The following is a 19,931-nucleotide window of genomic DNA, read 5'->3' on the forward strand; positions in this document are numbered from 1 at the left end:
GCCTCTCTGATGGCCCGGGATAGGCGGAGTCTCGGGTCCTCAGCAGCGCACGCACCTCCGCAGTCATCCACAGCTTCTGGTTGGAGCATGTGGTGATGGTCTTGGAGAAAGTGACATCATCAAAGCACTTGTGTAGCTGATCACTGATGCTGTGTTGCAAACTTCAGAAGAAAACTCCTTGTTGTTTTTTGAGTTGGTAGAATCGCCATATGTTGTAGCCTCCCCGAACATGTGCCAGTCAGTATACTCAAAACAGTCCTGAAGAGCAGAGATGGCTCCTGCTGGCCAGGTTTTCACATGCTTCTGAAGCAGTTTTGTGCACCTGACGAGCAGTTTGTATGCTGGGACTAGCATAACAGAGATGTGGTCTGAGTTGCCGAGGTGGGGGCGGGGCTCCGCCCGGTATGTGCCTGGGATGTTTGTGTAAAACAAGATATACCGTGTTCGCCCCTCTCGTTGCAAAGTTCACATACTGATGGAATTTAGGGAGCATTGTCTTGAGATTTGCATGGTTGAAATCTCTGGCAACAATAAACAGTCCATCAGGGTGAGCGTTCTGCAGTTCGCTCATAGCCCCATACAGTTCACAGAGCACTTCCTTAGCATTAGCACTGAGGGGAATGTAAACTCCGGTTATAATGACAGTGGTGAATTCCTGTGGTAAATAAAAAGGTCAGGATTTAACAGTCACAAGCTCCACCAGCGATGAGCAGTAGCGAGAGACTAGCATAGAGTTCTTGCACCATTCCATGTTGATGTAAACACACAATCCACCACCGAGAGTCTTACCACACAGAGCTGCATTTCTGTCGGCACGAAACGAGGCGAGCCCGTCTAGCAGAATTGTGGCGTCCGGAACTCTGTCGCTGAGCCATGTCTCTATGAAATCAAAGATGCAGCAGTCTCTAAACTCACGCTGCTTAGTCTGCTGTTCTCGGATGTAGTCCAGTTTATTGTCCAGGGAGCAAACATTTGAGAGCAGGATTTTTTTTAGGAGTTTTCTCATTTTAGGAGAGCCGACCGTCTAGGGTTTGTTGTTAGCCTAGCATGGACCCCCACCCTCTTGCCACACTTCAGCTTCCTCGCACAATGCTTACGACATCCCCTCCCCTGGCCACTGACATCAGGCTACCGCACCACCATCTTGGAATAATATTATGTATCATAAATAAGTGTATTTTGTAAGTGTAAGTGCAGTAAAGACAAAATTAATTTATATTCAAGATATATTCTCTAAAAGCATGTCTTATATGCAGCTTCTCAGGTGAATGCATCTTTTTTAAAGTATTTTTAGATATTTTAAAATATTTGTATTTTAATATTATATTCAACATTCTCAGATAACAATTTTTTCTTCTTCAGTATAGCTGCTAAAGAAAATATATGTTGTTTTAAAAAGAGTTTTAGATATTTATATTGGAAAACAAGCCAAAACAAAAACATATTTTGTTGCATTGTGTAATGGGGCGAAGACGACCCTCTCTCACCCTTCTGTTCATCACCTGTTTGGAAAGTGTATTGTGCATCTGGACTGTGATCTGTGTAATTCTTCCTCTCCTCCAGTGCTGCTCTCGCACGCCATCATTAGAGTTTAATTTTATCTCATGTTACATTACAGTTTTTCTCAAATGCTAAAACACAAAAGCCAATCCTCTAAACCAAATGACCAGTTGTCTAAACACATTTACTAAATATAGCCATCATTTTCCAATATCATAAACACATTTCACATGAAGACACAATTCACAAAACACAATCCTCCGTTCTCAAATCTTAACACATTTTTCCTTGCTAAAACACAAGCTGCAAAAGAACTCTGCTCATATTCTCAAATGAAAGCTCATGTGATGCAAAATGCTTGCCATTCATTACACATAACGACTCAAAATTGAAGACACTTGTTGCTAATGCTGTGACCACATGTATAAAAGCAAGTTCAGAGTGCACAGTTTGCTGAAGATTCCAAACAAACACAATGGATGAAGGCAGAGTCAGGGGAAGAGGAATTCAAGTCAGAGGAGGGAGAAGAGCTGGCCATGGAAGAAGAGGAGCAGGCCAACGAGGAAGAGGAGGAGGCCAACAAGGGAGAGGAGGAGGCCAACAAGGGACAGGAGAAGGTCCAGGAGGAAGAGCAAGACAACCTCGCACCATCATTACGGACGAGATGCGAGCAACAGTCATTGACCATGTCATTGTCCATGGCATGACAATGTCTGAAGCAGGACTAAAAGTCCGTCCAAACCTGAGTAGGTTCACCGTGGCCACCATTATCAGGGCATTCAGACAACACAACAGGTGTTCTTTTGCTTTCTTTGTCACAATACAATTTTACAAGCCTGTGAAAGTAGTCTATTGGTTTCAAATCAGTTGTTACTGTATTGTAAAACATGTCAATTGACAACACATGTTTCTTTCTTTAGAGTTGAAAGAATGCCACATAGAGGTGGGAGGGTTGCCATATTTACAGCGGCACAAGAAACCCTCATTGTGGATATGGTTCGTGAGAATGACCTCATCAGACTCCGGGAGATCAGAGACAAAGTCATTGCCGATAATGTCAACTTTGAGAGCATTGATGATGTCAGCTTGGCCACAATAGACCGAGTTCTCCAGCGCCAAAAGATGCGGATGAAACAGGTCTATAGGGTTCCCTTTGAGCGCAACTCTGCGCGACACAAAGACCTACGTTACGAGTATGTGCAAGTAAGTATACATCCATGTTCACAGTACAGTTAGTGGACATACTGTGTTGCTCAGTGGCCTACATTACTTCTGGACAATACTGTGCTACCTGATTGACTGTTGTTCTGAACACCTGTGCACTTTCACGTTTCCTCAAAGGATATTACAGTTGGACGCGATGGCCAGACCTCATGAGTACCTCTTCCTGGATGAGGCTGGCTTCAACCTGCAGAAACGAAGGCAAAGAGGCCATAACATCATTGGCCAAAGAGCCATCACTGAGGTTCCTGGCCAACGGGTGGGGTGGGGGGGGTAATATTACTCTTTGTGCGGCCATAGGTTTGGAGGGGCTTGTCCACCGGCATGCTGTCCTTGGGTCTTACAACACCCAGCGTCTCCTCACCTTCCTAGAGGAGCTAAAAGACATCCTCCTGGACCGCCAACAACACCATCCTGGGCCCGCACATCACATTTATGTGATAATTTGGGACAATGTACGCTTCCACAGAACAAACCAAATCAGAGAGTGGTTCACCACCAACAGTAACCACTTTTTAAACGTCTGTCTGCCACCCTACTCCCCTTTCCTGAACTCTATAGAGGAGTTCTTCTCATCGTGGAGATGGAAGGTTTATGACAGACAACCATACACTAGAGAGAACCTCCTAAGGGCAATGGAGCTGGCCTGTGTTGACATCCCAGTGGAGGCCTTCCAAGGATGGATTCGCCATTCCAGGGCGTCTCTTGCCATGCCTGGCAAGAGACAATATAGCCTGCGATGTGGATGAGGTGATGTGGCCCGATGCAGCTCAGCGACATGATGCCGCACAGTGATTGTGGTGTGTGTGTGGTGTGAATAAAGTAAATAAAAACACTTCATACCCTGATCATGTTTTCAAGAGTACTGTTGTGTGCAATAGATTCTGTTTTTGCATTGAGTTGTGTTACAGTAGTATGCAGAATTTACTATAGATTTATACTCTTCATATGAAACTCACAAATCTAAATGCCTAATCCTCTGCAGAGATCTAAGAAGATCCATTACTGTAAAGTTTCTAAAAATATGCATTGGCAGTTATGAAACAAAGAACCTTCTCACAAATTGAGCATTGTGTTCTCAATTGTTTTGCTGTAGTGTGTAATGATGTGTATAGTGGTTACATTTTTGAAAGCTTCGAGCTGCTCTTTTGGTGTGAAAGTTTGAGTTTTGAAGTGAGAAGGTGTGGTTGTGTTTATGTAGCTTTAGAAAAGGGTGTTGTGTTTAGACATTGGGGAACATGGAAGAAATGTTTGTGAAATATGTTTTAGCATTTCAGAAAAACTGTAAATTATATCAATGATAATGAAAATTATTGTTGATGTTGTCGATAACGTTGACTAATCGTTTCAGCCCTAATTCCCACATGTTAAGCTTGCATGAGAAAATAAGACCACCAGTGAAATTCAATGCATGGGCCACATGCTTTTCTCTCAGATACTCCAAACATGTTCTGAAGCTGAAAGATGTCTCATTATATGACCAAAAAACAACAAGGAGTTTTCTTCTGCAGTTTGCAAGACAAAAAAAAAAGTGACCCAGTTCAGTTGTCAACTGGCCTAAAACTTTCTAAAACAGGCCCCGGGTCATTATTACTGCAGATTCTTGGAGGTTACCATTTAATAATGAGCTTTCTCTGCCAATTCTAACATAAGAATGGGACTGAAATCCAAAGATATGCATACTATTCCTTCACATCTAACCAAAGAAATTAGATAGGTCCTAACAGAGTTTCCAATACTAAAAGAGTGGTGGGGCCCAACCTGGGACAACATACCCCTGCCTTCTCTGCAAGCCTTGCACACAATGAGCCACAATCAGACAGACAGGAGTCTCAGGACATGTAATAGATGGTTGACTGAGAGAATCACCCTTATGTACAGGCAGAATACACCGAAACAATCAGTTAGTGTATTGATTCTATGAATGTTTATAATGTAGTTATGTATGTATCATTTCCATCAGCAGTCTCGTTCTGTTATACACTGTGAATTTTTACTCATTTAAAAAAGGGAGACAACGAACACGTATTGTTTTAAAAAACTCACTAGTATTCAGGAAACTTGTGGTTCCTTGTTCTCTTTTCAACTATAACAGGTACACGATATGTGAGAGACATACATGAGGTGGCTCAACGCGACACAATGATGCTTGATACAAAATAAACACATTTGAATGTTTTTTTTAAATTTTTTATAAACATTTTAGTATTACAGCTAAGTAATTGTCATCACACCTCATTATATAGCATATAAACTCTAAATATAATAATAACATGAGCAAAAACACTCATGTTAAGTAATAATCATGATCTGATGTAAACAAATTGAGATAAAGCGCCTTAGATCTCACACAAGGTGTGTGTGCGTGTGTTTTCCTCACCCCACCCATAAAGCGAAGAGATGCTATCGGCACTCTCCATCATGAAACCAGAAATTAAACAATATTCACCCGATTAATGTAAAGCACCCCCAGATGTGCGCATACGTGTGGTTAGCTTTAAAACAAATATGCAATTTCCTTTGCTGTGATAAAATGACTGAGCATCATGCTTGCTTGTGGAACAGCGTTACACGATCAGGTCCGTGCCATCATCAATCGCGCACCGTCGAACGAGCGCTCTCATCACTGCAAATCATAAACAGAATCAAATGGCCTTACCTGCTAATTGCATGTCCGCTCTTAAAAAAACGGACGGTTAATGCAAAGCGGAGAAAAACTGTGCGAAATAACGTTCGCTCGGTGTAGTACAACTGATGCTCGGTCTCTATCCGCTTATCCACCCCACACAAAAAGCAGAAAATGGCTGCAAGTGCATGCTCTTAAAGAGACAGGCACCCATATATAAAACAGCATCTTTAGAGTGAGTCATCATCAGTTCACATGCTCGATTTTTTTAAGTAATCGGTCACAGAGAAAGAGTATGCTCATAAAACAAAGAATATTAGAACAGTGCAGATTTTAGATTTAGTTTGTGTGTGTTCATGATCATAAATGTGTATTTCCTGCTGTGCTTCTGACACACTTAGCTCTCTTATCACAATGCACTTTTTGATTATTTAAATTTTTCATGAACACAAAGATTAAGAGTCAAATACTCCACAAATAAATCAAGGTATATATACAAGAGCCGATTGTGCCTATATATGTCTGTTTCCTTGTTTCTTTACATCAGATACAAATATAATTTTCCCTCTGGAAACAGATTAAATAAATAGGAGCTTCTTTGAAGCCTAGTTGGCCCTGAGTTGGATATACACTGAACATTGGCATGCTGAGGTGTTTCTATTCAGTGCCGTTGTCACAGTAACCAGTGAAGGCATTTGTTACAACGCACCAGCATTACCAACATGTCCACATCATGTGCCTAGAACTGAATGCCAGTTATAAAAACAGTCTTTAGACATGTATAGTAAATCCACTTTTATTAAAACCTTTGAAACACTTATAATCAAATCACATCAACAATTCAGCTTAAATATTACTTTTAACTTGGCAGGTAAATGTGAATAAACATGGATTCAGCTCCAAATTGAAAATGTCATGTTTTGTTAAATATAGTGTAACAGCATTTTTAATGACTCATGTGTGCCTCCTAAGGGACAAATGTAGAATGTGTAGAATCATGTAAGTCTTGTGTGTATAGAAACACAGCATAAATGCCATTAAGTGACTAATAATGAGAAATAAATGGTGAAAATAAGGAATCTGGTAAATAAATAAAATATACAAATAAATACAATATGTAATTTGTACAATATACAATATTTTCATAATTTCAAAATCATCTTGTAAAGATGATGGTGTGATCAGAATCAAGGATCTTGATCAAGGCAGGCCAGTTCGTGCAGAAGCAGAGCAAAGGAGGGGCGATCGTCAGGTTTCTGTTAAACAAATATAGCCATGTTTATGTTGCTGTGGCAGAAATTACAGTAACGAGATACATAAGCAAATAAATTAATAAACAGATCAGGACCCAAGAACACCATCTGCTGTCAGGAATTACAAGAGCAAAGACACACGGTAAGAAGGCTTTCTAAACAAATAATCACAATAAACAATCACTTATGAAAATAATCCCCATTTAAAACTGTTAAAAAGAAACGACTAAACAGATGAAAGTAATTGTTCAATATCACAATGGTTTTAACAGATTATTAAAAACTTTAAATGTTCAAGGTTATTTTGCTTGGATATCCCCTTATCAAGGATTGTAATGACTACGTTAAAGCTATTCAGCTTTTGGTGCTGATCTTATAGCCAAGCTGCTATTAACTGAAATTAAAGGGCATTTTCAGATGTGTAGACCATTTGCTTTGTTCCGAAACGGGGACTAAATTGTTACAATATTGCATTTTCTTCTTGGTTCGGTTCGCATTGACAGGAAAACATTTCAAAATGGACCAAAACTATGTCAATAAAAGTCACATGTGAGCAAGCTGTCCCCTTATTGGTCACAATGTTTGTTCGCTGTTCCAGGATTAAGCTTGTCCATTTATACACTGGTTAAAATTAAATGACTGTAAAACATTGTGTCAACCATTACAAATTTGAGAGAATTTTCGAGTGCTGCCAGTTAGAGGTTGTGCTCTAAATACAAATCATCTGCCACTCGGATGTATAAATATACATTTTTAAAATTGTGTCAAATGTAGGCTAATTAAATAATAAATGCAAAAGATTTTAAAACACTGTAAAAATGTCATAAATGAGTAGAGAAGCATTAGATTCTCGCTTTTAAAAGTGCAGCACATCGATCATTTATACTTTAACATTTATGGGTGTGAACTGGGAAGCTGACTCAACTCTGCCATCTTCTTGTTGCAGACTTGTGTTGTAACATCTCGGAATTTATTATTGTATGCCAATTTACTGTCATAAATTTGGCATGTTACTTTATTATTAGTTAAATATAATAATTAGTTAGTAAAATACCGGCAGACACACCAGGTCTGGAAAGCAGATGTGTTGAAGGGCTTGTGTGATTACTTCATACAGATGAACAAACGGACCGGATTTGACTCAAGAGTCAGATTGATGATCGTTAAGATGTAGTGATATTATTATAATTTTGTAAATTGTGATAGTTCTGTCAGGCTTCTAAAATGTGTAGTATTTCAGTGGTTGAGGAAATAAACACAGTCTGAAAATATCAACTAGTTTCCCGGGAAAAGAATCGACTCCAGCTTTGGAGTCGAATCCAAAGTTTCCAGTCAATTCTTCATTCCAAACACTTTGGAATCTATACTTTTTGGAATCGATTCCAAGCCCTAGACTGCCCGCTCCCATCCATATCTCATGGAAGTACCGTCCGCTCCTGCCTTCAACTCTTTTTCACAATGGTACATTTGTGTGCTTATCCTGGATGTCTCAACTGATAAAAAAACAACGTCCGTAACATGCCAGCGTGAATATGTTACACAAGAGACCGTGTGAATGCGCATACTGCTGCTGACCTGAACTGATGATTTATAGTTAAAAAGTACTTAAATATTGATATTTTTCACACCAAAAACAATCGTTTTGCTTTAGAAAACATTCATTTAATCACTGGAGCCCTATGGATAATGTTTATGCTGACTGTCTGTGATTTTTTTTAGCTTTAAAAGGTCTGATCAACATCCACTTGAATTTTAAGGACCTTACTAGCTGAGATATTTTTCTATATTTAATCAAATGTGTTCAGCTGAAGAAAGAAAGTCATACACACATCTGGGATACCATAATGATGAAAGAATTTTAATTTTTGGGTGAACTATCCCTTTAACACATACCACAAACAACACCACGTTAAAGCAGAATGTGAACGTAACACATTTATAACATATATTGACTTTGATATGTCATGTTTTTTTTGTGGTGGACATATTTTTGCAAGGTTTATCAGTTTCCTCCCTCACCTCTTTCCAGCTCCACTGCATTAACTCATACACACTCTGTGGACAGAGACGGGGTCTCAGGAGCCGCAGTCCTGCACTGAGTGTCTCCACCACCTCTGAATTGCTACGGTTATCATAGGGCATACGTCCCTCACTGTACACCTCCCATATAAGCACACCTGGAAATGGAACATTGGTCGGTACAAATTATTCTCTAAACAAGATATAAATAGGGGACCCGTCAATTTTAGAATGTGCTGATGCTGATGGATGGTGATTAATTTAAAACTGATGTAAAAAAATATATAATTTTAAAATACATTATCCTATCCAAACTTATGCAGACACAACTACTGTATAAGTCATTTGTAGGTAGATTTTTCCAAGTGTAAACACTGGCTCTGTGGCAGTGGCACAAAACATTGCCCTGTTTGTTTGAGCATCCCATCCAGCATAACACAGCAACATTGACTCAACTAATGGCATGAGTTTGGGGCAGGACCAAACAACCTGTTTAAAAAATTATATATTTTTTGCAGTTTTGTAATGCTGGTGCCATAGAGGTTGCTGAAATGTCAGCTTTAATGTTTCCTTTTTTGAAGCTATCTGATGCATGCTTTTTCAAAAGCCTTTTATTAACATTACCTCAATGTATCCATAAGGACTCACCAAATGACCACACATCTGATTTGCTGCTGTACTTCCCAAATCTTATCACCTCTGGAGAGGACCATCTGACTGGAAATTTGGTTCCAAATGAACTGGTGTACTGGTCATCTAGGACAAATCTGCAGATACAGGTGGAAATATTCCATTGCACGTGCCTTGTGGACTTAAAAAAAAAAGGTAGTGACTTCAATATTGAGAAACTTTTATTCACCTGGTCATTCCAAAATCTGATATCTTCACCACATGATCTTTAGAAACCAGACAGTTTCTTGCAGCCTGTTAAACAAGATTTTAAAACAAATGCACAAAAGTTAATCCCAATAAAGCAAGAAATTCTATTTAAAAACAAGATAAATACTGTAGACCCTTATTACTCATTATACTACAGTATATGCTTACCAAGTCTCTATGGATGAAGTTGGAGCTCTCCAGGTAGGCCATCCCCTCACTTACATCCAAGCACATCGCAAGGAGTACCTCCTGGGAAAGACAGCCTTTTTTGGCACGCAAGAAGTCTGTCAAGCAGCCATATTCCATGAATTCAAATACTAGATACATTGGTGAGCGCTGAGTGACCACTCCATACAACTGCACGAGCTTAGTGTGGGACAATTTCCTGGAGAGGGAGGCCATAAAATACTACTTTTACTACTTTTTAGTGGTCTGGAATTAACATTTCTCAACATTTCCTTGTCCTTTGAATCACAAACAGCAATAGTTACTTACATCATAATATGCGCCTCCTCTTTAAACTCCTCCTCTGACATGAAACCCTCTCGAACAGTCTTAACTGCCACCTGCTTCTCATGCCAGCATCCTTTCCATACCAAGCCAAACTGCCCGCTGCCCAATTCCTCACTTAAAATCAGTTCTTCAGAGTAAATCTCCCACTTCTCTGTTAGATATACAAGTTTTGACCAAGTTATGGCACATCTTACACACTAGTATACACACCTATAAAGACTCCTAATGATAGAACATTGTGCAGTGGTTCCCAACTGTAGGTCTTATTCTGTATTAACACATATTAACACATCTTTAAAGTGTAACTTCTACTGTACAATACCTGATGACAACTCATTGATCCTTGAAGAGTATTGAATGTTTCTAGAGACACAGTGCCTCAGCCTTGTTATCAAACCTGCCACGATTATAAGCACAGTAGAAAAAGGAAACTCTGATGTAGTTATATGTCATGTACAGGTGGAATTATTATACACACTTAACTCTAAATTTAGTATGTTTTTAACACCTTACCAGCTGAATTGTGTTGGTGATAACGTATGAGCTCAGGAATACTCGAGAACACATATTTCTCAGCTAAGTAATACTTGACGTTTTCTCCCTCTGTCTCTTTGATCTGGTAATGCTTTACTAGTGGGTACTTCTCTCCATCTGACCTGTGGATGAGCAAAGTTCATCAAGAGTCAGTGCACCAATGTAAGATAATATTAAAAGAGATAATTTCAATGAAATGGGAAGAAACAGTATTTGTAGTGATGAAAGTCATTGCAACATTAATTTCATTGTGTTCAATTATTTACCCTGAAGCTCTGGTAAATATTGACACTGTGTAGACTCCAGCATGTCTCGAGTCACGAACCATGAAACCGCCGTCCTTGTTCTGTAAATTTTCACAATAAATGAATATGGTTCATACCAATACTTATCTTTTTGTGTTAAAATCTAATATGAACAAATCAAACAAACAAGCATATGTAAAAACATATTATTCTTATTTCATTATGACAGATAAGTGTAAAAATGTAAAGTGTCTGTATGGCACTTGTTGTCTGGGAAGCAGTAATGGCTCTGTTGCTGAGGTTGGTCATGCAAGTTGCTGCTAATAGGTACTAAAGGTGATACGTTGAAGTGACTCAAACTTCACATACATGTTTGAGATCTGCTCTCATATATAAAACACTACACGTAAGACAGGCATGACAGGAAATATAGCAGCCACATTCTGGTTTAAAGGCTGTAGATTTCTGTTTGAACTGTGCACACTGCCTGCACAGTCTGCATGATGTTGCACTTGCAGGTTTGCAGATAACCCCAACTTTCTGCAAAGCCCAAAAACTGTGAAAATGTACTGATCTACACATTTTGACTAAGTGGGGTTTTTTTTTTCAAACTGAACACATAAATATTTAAGAAGCTGAAGTTTACATTTATATGACTTAATATGACATAGACATAAACATTCTCAGCGTTGATATTATATATTAAATTGCTGTTCGTGTTGTTTTACCTCTCTCATTAATAACTCTTCTGCCTCTGTCCGGGTCATGTCCTTATTGTACCATCTATAAAAGAACAAAGCATTTAAACCATCAGAAAAAATTATAGTGTGAACACGTATGTACAGTACCATGTACACACAGTTCAAATATATGGTACAGAACTTACTCAAATTTATCAATGTTGTTTGACATTTTTTCTGCAATGTATATGCAAGGCACTGGTCCAACATTTCTGTAATAGTAGAGGAAAAGTGCAAGAAATTCAGATCTTTGCTTGTATTTTGGTCAAAACCATTTTCATTCATGTTTAAAGCACTAATGCCATCTCTTGAGCAGTTTGACATAGAAAGTTCCATCACAATCACTAGAACAACCTCCAATAATCTATGCCAACTTTCAAAACAAAATAGGTTGCAAGGCTTCCATGGCTTTGCCCCTCACTCTCTGTAAATGAGTTGCTTAAGCTTTTATACAGACTGTCGGGCCCTCAGTTTCTGGTTTGCTTGCTTTCCCCAGTTTTCAGTCTTTACTTTCACTGAGCCTCACTAACATCTCATTCATTCCTACCTTTAAGTTTAAATTAAACAGGCAAATTTTCTCATAGTTCTATCATTCTCCCTGGTTATAGATCATTATTATGCTACTGTTGATTTGTTGCCTTGCTATTTTTAGGGGGTTGGTACACTGTATAAATTACAAATCAAGCTTATAAATTATAAAACGTGCTACTGAAATTAAAGTTAGAATTAGTATAATTATTTACACACATATACACATATATATATACAAATTATTATTTATTTTTTAATGGCATAATATTGGATCTGGAGTAAGCTTGACCTTGACTATATAGTCATAATGTTTTAAATGTATGGGTGATTTAGTATCATGGCATTAGTGCAACATGATTAGGCATTTGTTGATTTGTTATATAAACTAATAAATTCCACTGAAGTAAAATACTCACAAATTCTCTAAGGAAGGACACGTTCATTTTTTCATGCTAAATACTTCAACAATATAATGGACAAGATTTCACCTGATTTGAAGCAAAGCATTTCATGGTGGTCTTGCCTATTAGAGGATATACATGAACCAAAAAGCACATCATGGTTTTTAGCATCTCATCCCTTGATAGTTGTCTCTACCATATAATCTTAATCTTTTTAAACAGTGTGGATGTCTAAATTAAGCCTGCTTAAATTTGTAAACTATCACTTATAGTGAATACATTGTGATATCCCAGGCAATTCTGCTGTAATACATTACATGTTCTTGTAATTCATTTCACATGTTTGAAAATCAATACCATATTGTATTTGTTTATTTATTTTGAGGCTTTGTAGTATTTTTGCAATTACTTCTTTGGATGAGGAACTAATCTTGATATAACCTGCAACTGGTCCATACTGAAATCAAATGAATGTACAATGGAATTGCTTTTGCTTTTAAGATTACAACTTAAAACAATATATAATCATATATCATAAATATCCTAATTGTATTTCAGACTATACATCTATCCACATAATGAGTCTTGGTGCCTGACATGCATGAGAGTGGGTTGGAAGTGTTTGTCACGCAATTTGTTTTATAATCTCATTTGTCAATGTGAAATATTGTATGTACTGTGTAGTCACATTTGATTTCACATTGGAGGGATTCTTCACATCTACAAGGCATTGCCTAAATCAAACTTAAAAGATTACAAAAAAAAGTTTATTTGATATTTACCCATTTTTGTCTCTCACAGTCCACCAGTTTGGTTCTGAACTGTCGACAACAACATACTCTTCATCTTTATGTAGTGGAAGGTCTGAATCTTCTTCAGGGTTGAAATTTCTTAAGGCCACAACAATTCGCTCCTCTGAATCTATATATCGGTGCTGGATGAAAAAACAGCTCAATTAAAAGCATTTCATCAAAACACCATCCTGATTATACTTGGCATTCTAACTGTTCTAACAACCAAAACAAAGATTTAAATTAACTTGAAATGTAAAGCTAACTAAAACATTAAACATAATGAGCATAACAATAAAAATTATATTCACTACAGAAATGTCCATGATGTTTTAAGATTGTATTCACTTTCATTATTTTTCCAGGCCTGGGAATCTCAATTCCCATATATTTCCAGGTTTATAATGACTGTGGGAAACATTTACATAAGCATTTCAGTTAGAAACCAGTGGAGAGACATTGAATGACAAACCTTTGGATCTGGAGTTGGCGGAAGAGGTTTGGCTGTAGGATAAAATGCAAAATCGTATACATTTATGACAATGACGAAAATGTACTGTTGCGGCTGTGGGAGAATCTGTTTTACATAATGCAATAAAAAAACAATTTGCACCTCCATTGGGATAATATTCACTGCATCCTGTTGCCAGCTTATCCGTCTGATGACAACATCTCCATTTCCCTTCTCCCCAGAAATCAGGGTGATACTTCATAAACAAGGTGTTACATTGTGTCGCTTGATAGCATAAAGAAATGAGAAAACAAACAAAAAAATAAGTTTTTAAATTGGTAGTTTTTAAGTATTTACATTTGAAGTATTGATTTAAAAATATAATATATTATTTCCACAATATTACACAAAAAATAAGAATGTATTTTTCTTTTCAACTTTTTTTTTCCATTTCACTTTTCTGTTTTCTTAAGAATGTGTAGCAATTTGTAACAGCTGTTCACCTTCTTTCAGAGCTCTGACCCATTTTAACCTGCAGTCATTGTTTGGAGCAAAGACATAAAGATAGTAGCTGTCATGGGCGACCTGTCAACAAAGATTAACGAACAAATAACAAACAAAAAATAAATAAATGCATTTGTGCATTTTAAACAAAAATCAAACAAACAATGTTTATTGGTTGCCTATTCTTATTTTGAGTCATAATACTCTAATGAGAAACACTAGTTAAGTTTAGTCAGGTCCTTCTATATACGCTCTTTTACCCCAGCAAAGACAATAAGCAGAACTTCACATCATTCTTACCTGGAAAGGGTATTTGTAATTACAGGGTATGGGAACATCACTGCGTACAATCTCCACACACTTGATGTGCGATAGCTCAATGCAACCTTTTTGAGTTGGCTTTTTCTAGGGCAATATAAAAGGCATGGCTTGTTATTCTGTTCTAATTGGTAAATCACAGACTATGCTATTTACTTGCAGCATTGCTTATGTTTGCAAATAATGCATGACAGTTGCAGTAAAAAGTCTTCAGAAGTTGTGAATACTTACCCCTGGTCGATTTTCAAAGTATGTCAGATCCTGTGTGTTTAACACGAAAATTCTCTCTTTGTAATTGCATGGTGAAGTTCTTCTCTTCTGCTGTGATTTCTTGTACAAGGTGTCCTTTAAGATTGCTCTTGGGTACATGGTGAAATTCGGATATTTAATTACCACATGGAAAGTTGACTCATGGCGAAGCTCATGATGCAAGACAATCAGTAGTATCCACTGGTAGAATACATACTGATGTATAAAGCACAAGTTTCCGGTGTTGATACTTGTGTAAACCTCTTCCTGAGGTAGGTTACAAGAAACATTCAAATGCACGCACGCACGCACACACACACACACACACACACACACACACACACACACACACACACACACACACACACACACGTTGTGTTTCCATGTTTTATGGGGACTTTCCATAGACATAATGGTTTTTATACTGTACAAACTTTATATTCTATCCCCTAAACCTAAAACATTCTGCATTTTTACATTTTCAAAAAACATAATTTAGTATGATTTATAAGCTGTTTTCCTCATGGGGACCGACAAAATGTCCCCACAAGGTCAAAAATTTCGGGTTTTACTATCCTTATGGGGACATTTGGTCCCCACAAAGTGATAAATACACGCTCACACACACACACACACACACACACACACACACACACACACACACACACACACACACACACACACACACACACACAACTGACATGATTAATTATAAGATAACTTATGCATACATATTACATAATTATTCTTTACTACTACTACTAACAATAATACTGAATAATAATACATTATTACCCGGTTAACTGGCAGGATTAATCTGAAAATGTCTACTTACTGTTAGATAAACAGTGAGAAGGTACTAGAATATGATTGCCCTAGAAATTCTCTTGCATGAGTAGTCATATTTTGAAGAGGGGACATTAGAGGCCGAGGGTTCTCTAACTGAAGACAATTATAAGGCAACCTCATTGGTGTCAGAATGACTGAATTACTGTTCACCTCTGCTAGTGCCTACACGATGGCTAAAAACGAGATTGTTTTAGTCTTTTTGTGGGGGTTAAAGAGTTGCGAAAATATGTCAAGAAATATTTCCATCAAATATGCCGTCAGTATGATTCATTTTATTGTTCATGTCTGTTTAAACGTTTATCACAACATTTAACACGCTTTTATTTTGAACCTGCCTCATTCATCTTTGGCCAATGAAATTGATCGTTACTGAGGTACTCGGTACCAATCCAGTCGCTCCATATATAAACCTGATGCAGTCGAGACATCCTAGGCGACTCGAGCGTCTTTCCTATGCTTACTAGTTATCTTTTTATGCAGCTGATTTATTATTAATAAAGGCTGCAGTTTCGGTATGTGTTATTTTGCTGAATACTACAGTGATGAGATCCGTAAGGACAAATGCTTGTGAATCATTGTATCGTTTATTTGGTGAACAGTAGCAGTTAGCTTAGTTGTGTTTATTAATTATAAACCACTATTACTGATTAAAAAGCGATTTTTTTTTATTATTATTTGCTAAAAACTCCTATGTTTGATTTAAAATAAACAAAATTAGGAAATCAAATTCGGTTTGGAACAGATTATTTTGGCACACTTTGCAATAGGTTCTTTACATTAGCATTGCTAATGAATTTGGTATAATGCTAATAATAATAATTGAGTTGTTAGTTCATAATGCATTAACATATGTTTGTTATCTAGATACTATTATGTAAAAATATACATCTTATTTATTTTAAGTATATATCTTTTTTTAAACAATATTAAAAATGTAATAGTGTATGTTAAAAACAACTAGCCAAGATCAATATGTACTGTGAAAGTATTGCTCGTTTGTAATGTTAACTAATTTAAACTTATTGTAAATTGTTACCGATTTCTCATGTATATGTATAATATTATATATATATATATATATATATATGTATATATATATATATATATATATATATATATATATATATATATATATATATATATATATATATATACATGTGTGTGTGTATAATAAATATATATATATTTTTTTTAGGCACATTTTAAGTGAATATTAATAGTAATGAGAAATACCACTAATATATCTAATAAATATATTTGATATTGTCCCCTTTTATGTTCATTAGTCAAAATGGGGGAGCCACAGCAGGTCAGTGCTCTTCCGCCGCCACCTATGCAGTACATCAAGGAGTACACAGATGAAAATGTGCGAAAAGGACTGGTCCCCAAACCCCCTCCACCTATTCGAGACAGTTATATGATGTTTGGTAATCATTTCCAATGTGATGACCTCATCATTCGGCCTTTGGAGAGCCAGGGCATTGAGCGCCTCCACCCAATGCAGTTTGACCACAAGAGAGAGCTGAAGAAGCTAAACATGTCAATCCTGGTAAACTTCCTCGACCTTCTGGACATCCTCATTAAAAGCCCAGGCAGCATTAAGCGAGAGGAGAAGCTGGAGGACTTGAAACTCATTTTTGTCCACATGCATCACCTTATAAATGAGTACCGACCCCACCAGGCCAGGGAGACGCTTCGCGTCATGATGGAGGTTCAGAAGAGACAGAGGCTGGAGACAGCAGAGCGTTTCCAGAAGCACCTGGAGCGAGTGGTGGAGATGATCCAGGGGTGTCTTGCTTCATTGCCTGATGATTTGCCACTACCAAACAACATCAGCGTAGAGGAGACTGCAGGTTCAGCTGGAGATTCTAGACTGAAATCAGAGCCTATGGATGTAGACGAGGCAGGAGTTAGCTGCATGGTTCCACAAATGGACCAGAATATGCCCTCTAAGAGGGAAAAAGTGTGGGATAAGGATGCTGCAATGTGCAGTATTATTGATGAGATGACTTGAGCTGTCTAAGGAATTTGTTATGTTTATTTTTGGTATTATTCAGGGAATGCCAGTTCTTAATCGTTGTCACAGAAACTCTGCATAGGCAGCTAGCAAGCTGACAGCCTGCACTGTCACTTAAGTAGAATTGTATGTATAAAATAATAAAAAAGAGATCAACTAATCTTTTCATTTTCATGTATGAATTGTTGTGCTTTTTTATTGCTATGTTTCTTTTTTTTTAGTAATATGAATTAAACAAAAATACACATTTTACCCAACTCTTTAAAGGAATATTCGGGATTCACTAAAGGTTAAGATCAATCAACAGCATCTGTGGCATAATATTGCACACCACAAAAAGTTATTTTGACTTTTCCCTCCTTTTCTTTAAAAAAGCAAGACTTTGGATTACAGTGAGGCAATTACAATCGAAGTGAATGGGGGCCAATCTGTAAACGTTAAAATATACACTGCCAAAACATGTAAATAAAATGTTTTTAATGTTAATATGATTTCAGTGTGGTAAAATAGCTTACTAACTTTTTCTGTGTACATTTATAGCCAGTTTTACAACTTCATTGCCATGACGATGTAATGTCAACAAATTCCAAAACCCTAAAACTGCTGTAAAAATTATGATTTAAACAACATTACAGCTTAAATAATACATGAGTTTTAACAGAATAATTAATCTAAGTGCTTTATAAAATTATAGTCTTCACATTTCTACCTTTAAACCCTCCCAAAATTGGCCCAATTCACTTCCATTGTAATTGTCTCACTGTAACCTTGATTTATGCATCTTTTTTTATGAAGTATTTTTTTTGTGGTAATCATTATGCTGCCACAAATGCTGATTGATTGAGCTTAACTTATGTTGAACTCAGAATATTCCTTTAAGTTTTACATTTAGCTTCCCAAACTTTAGCCAAACTTAATAGAATATTGTAGTGTAGTAGTGAAGGCACAACTAAATGATGGTGGAAAACTGCCACATAGTTGAGTTATTGTCACACAATTTACCTGAAACTGCTCATGTAGTAAAATACACTAGAGGATGATTTTATGTGCCATGTGATGTTATATTATTTAGCTATGCTCACTGGCAATTTTATTTCATGTAGAATGATTGGAGGCAATGCAAATTTTATGCAACCTTTACTGCACTTATGCAATCTTATGTAAGTGCACTTTAGTCTAATAAGAGACACATTTTAACCAAATGGACTACAGAGCACAGAGAACCAGAACAGTCAGGCACAAGAACAGTTTCTTCTCTCAGGCTATTCACCTTATCAACAGTTCATTGTTGCACTACAATCATGTGCATATTCAACTATTCATTCATATTTATATTTATTTGACATCCTACCTCTACCGCACAATACATTAAATCACCATGCACATAACTGTATTTCTCTATATAACATTTTTGAACAACGTTATTGCCCTGCTGTAGTTTCCTCTATATCTGTTGTATCTTATTTGTTTATTTGTTATTCTTATTTCACCATTTATGTATATCTGTTTATATGTATATATCAAATGTTTGTATGGATATGTTGTATATGTTTCTGTGTTCTCTTTGCATTGGAAGCCTCCAGTTTGTCATGGTGACAAAAAAAAATTTGTCACCATGACAAATTCCTAGTGTGTGTGTGTGTAAGCATACTTGTCAATAAAGCTAATTCTGATTGTTGTATCCTTGGTTCACATGTACAGGAGTTTAATATTCACAATGCTGCTCTATTCTTATGATCTTAAATGTTGTTTCCTTGTCCTTGAACAACAGTAAATTAAACTTACTGTATACAGCTACACAAGGATGCCACCATCTGTACCTTGACATACATGAAATTAGCTTTCATACACAACATATCATGTCTGAAACTTAGGTAAGAAATGGTTTGCAAAAGTGTAGAGTGCTTATTTTTCTTTTTTTTAACAAACGGGCACATTTATTGGGAAGGAGTTACACAATGTTATCTTCAGTCTGTAATATTATTGCTTGATCAAGGTTATTACTGGTCATTGACCCATAATGCAAAATGTGCACGACTGCACAATGCAGTGGACTGCATGCATTTGATATCAAATGGAGAACATCTTATGCATGTACTGAAACACACAAAGAAAACAAGCCGGGAATAGTTCCCATTTTGTCGTCATCGATATAAATGAAAATTAATAATCGATTGAAGTCTTTATTGAAACCCTATACGCATATGACGCAATTTGCTTTATAAAAATATTGTCCGGTTGAGTCGTCGTCGAGTTAGTGCGCGAGATTCCGTGTTATGAAACGCAGCGG

At 37.0% G+C, this 19,931-nt stretch overlaps 3 protein-coding genes across 5 annotated transcripts in view; 1 reads left to right on the forward strand and 2 right to left on the reverse strand.

The window, feature by feature from the left end:
* Positions 1-5,516, reverse strand: part of LOC127617144 (cytoplasmic FMR1-interacting protein 2-like) — a 44,154-nt gene extending 38,638 nt beyond the window's left edge. For both annotated transcript variants that reach the window (XM_052089056.1, XM_052089054.1), the window contains exon 1: positions 5,381-5,516. The gene's annotated coding sequence lies outside the window, so the exon portion shown is untranslated. The remainder of the gene's footprint in view (positions 1-5,380) is intronic.
* Positions 5,517-6,141: 625 nt separating this feature from the next.
* LOC127663002 (tyrosine-protein kinase ITK/TSK-like) lies at positions 6,142-14,977 on the reverse strand. The gene is made up of 17 exons (XM_052154377.1): positions 14,758-14,977; positions 14,509-14,613; positions 14,208-14,289; positions 13,867-13,989; positions 13,726-13,757; positions 13,245-13,396; positions 11,677-11,742; positions 11,519-11,573; positions 10,812-10,891; positions 10,525-10,667; positions 10,334-10,408; positions 9,994-10,162; positions 9,667-9,883; positions 9,479-9,543; positions 9,268-9,386; positions 8,620-8,777; positions 6,142-6,603 (listed from the first exon to the last, which is right to left on the reverse strand). Exons 1-17 carry the CDS (start codon positions 14,893-14,895, stop codon positions 6,535-6,537), a joined length of 1,848 nt encoding a protein of 615 aa, XP_052010337.1. The 5' UTR covers positions 14,896-14,977; the 3' UTR covers positions 6,142-6,534.
* A 1,050-nt stretch (positions 14,978-16,027) lies between these two features.
* LOC127617128 (mediator of RNA polymerase II transcription subunit 7-like) lies at positions 16,028-19,309 on the forward strand. Of its 2 annotated transcripts, none has more exons than XM_052089033.1 (2): positions 16,028-16,136; positions 16,911-19,309. In XM_052089033.1, the coding sequence occupies exon 2, from the start codon at positions 16,916-16,918 to the stop codon at positions 17,636-17,638; it is 723 nt and encodes a 240-aa protein (XP_051944993.1). In that variant the 5' UTR covers positions 16,028-16,136; positions 16,911-16,915; the 3' UTR covers positions 17,639-19,309. The 2 variants fall into 2 exon arrangements, with proteins under 2 accessions (XP_051944993.1, XP_051944992.1); XM_052089032.1 differs by having other exon boundaries at positions 16,046-16,175.
* Positions 19,310-19,931: the final 622 nt, after the last annotated feature.

The sequence above is a fragment of the Xyrauchen texanus genome, chromosome 23 (genome assembly GCF_025860055.1).
Source record: "Xyrauchen texanus isolate HMW12.3.18 chromosome 23, RBS_HiC_50CHRs, whole genome shotgun sequence".
NCBI lineage: Eukaryota > Metazoa > Chordata > Actinopteri > Cypriniformes > Catostomidae > Xyrauchen > Xyrauchen texanus.

What these genes read in the sequence shown, in the direction of transcription:
- LOC127617128 (XM_052089032.1), top strand. Translation starts at nt 16,139, where the DNA reads ATGTGTTATTTTGCTGAATACTACAGTGATGAGATCC. An exon ending in ATACTACAGTGATGAGATCC is followed by an intron (nt 16,176 to 16,910) that starts GTAAGGACAAAT and finishes TATGTTCATTAG; the next exon opens with TCAAAATGGGGGAGCCACAG.
- LOC127663002 (XM_052154377.1), bottom strand. Translation starts at nt 14,895, where the DNA reads ATGTACCCAAGAGCAATCTTAAAGGACACCTTGTACAAGAAATCACAG. An exon ending in GGTCAGAGCTCTGAAAGAAG is followed by an intron (nt 13,990 to 14,207) that starts GTGAACAGCTGT and finishes TATGCTATCAAG; the next exon opens with CGACACAATGTAACACCTTG. An exon ending in GAGGAGGCGCATATTATGAT is followed by an intron (nt 9,884 to 9,993) that starts GTAAGTAACTAT and finishes CTCCCTCTCCAG; the next exon opens with GAAATTGTCCCACACTAAGC.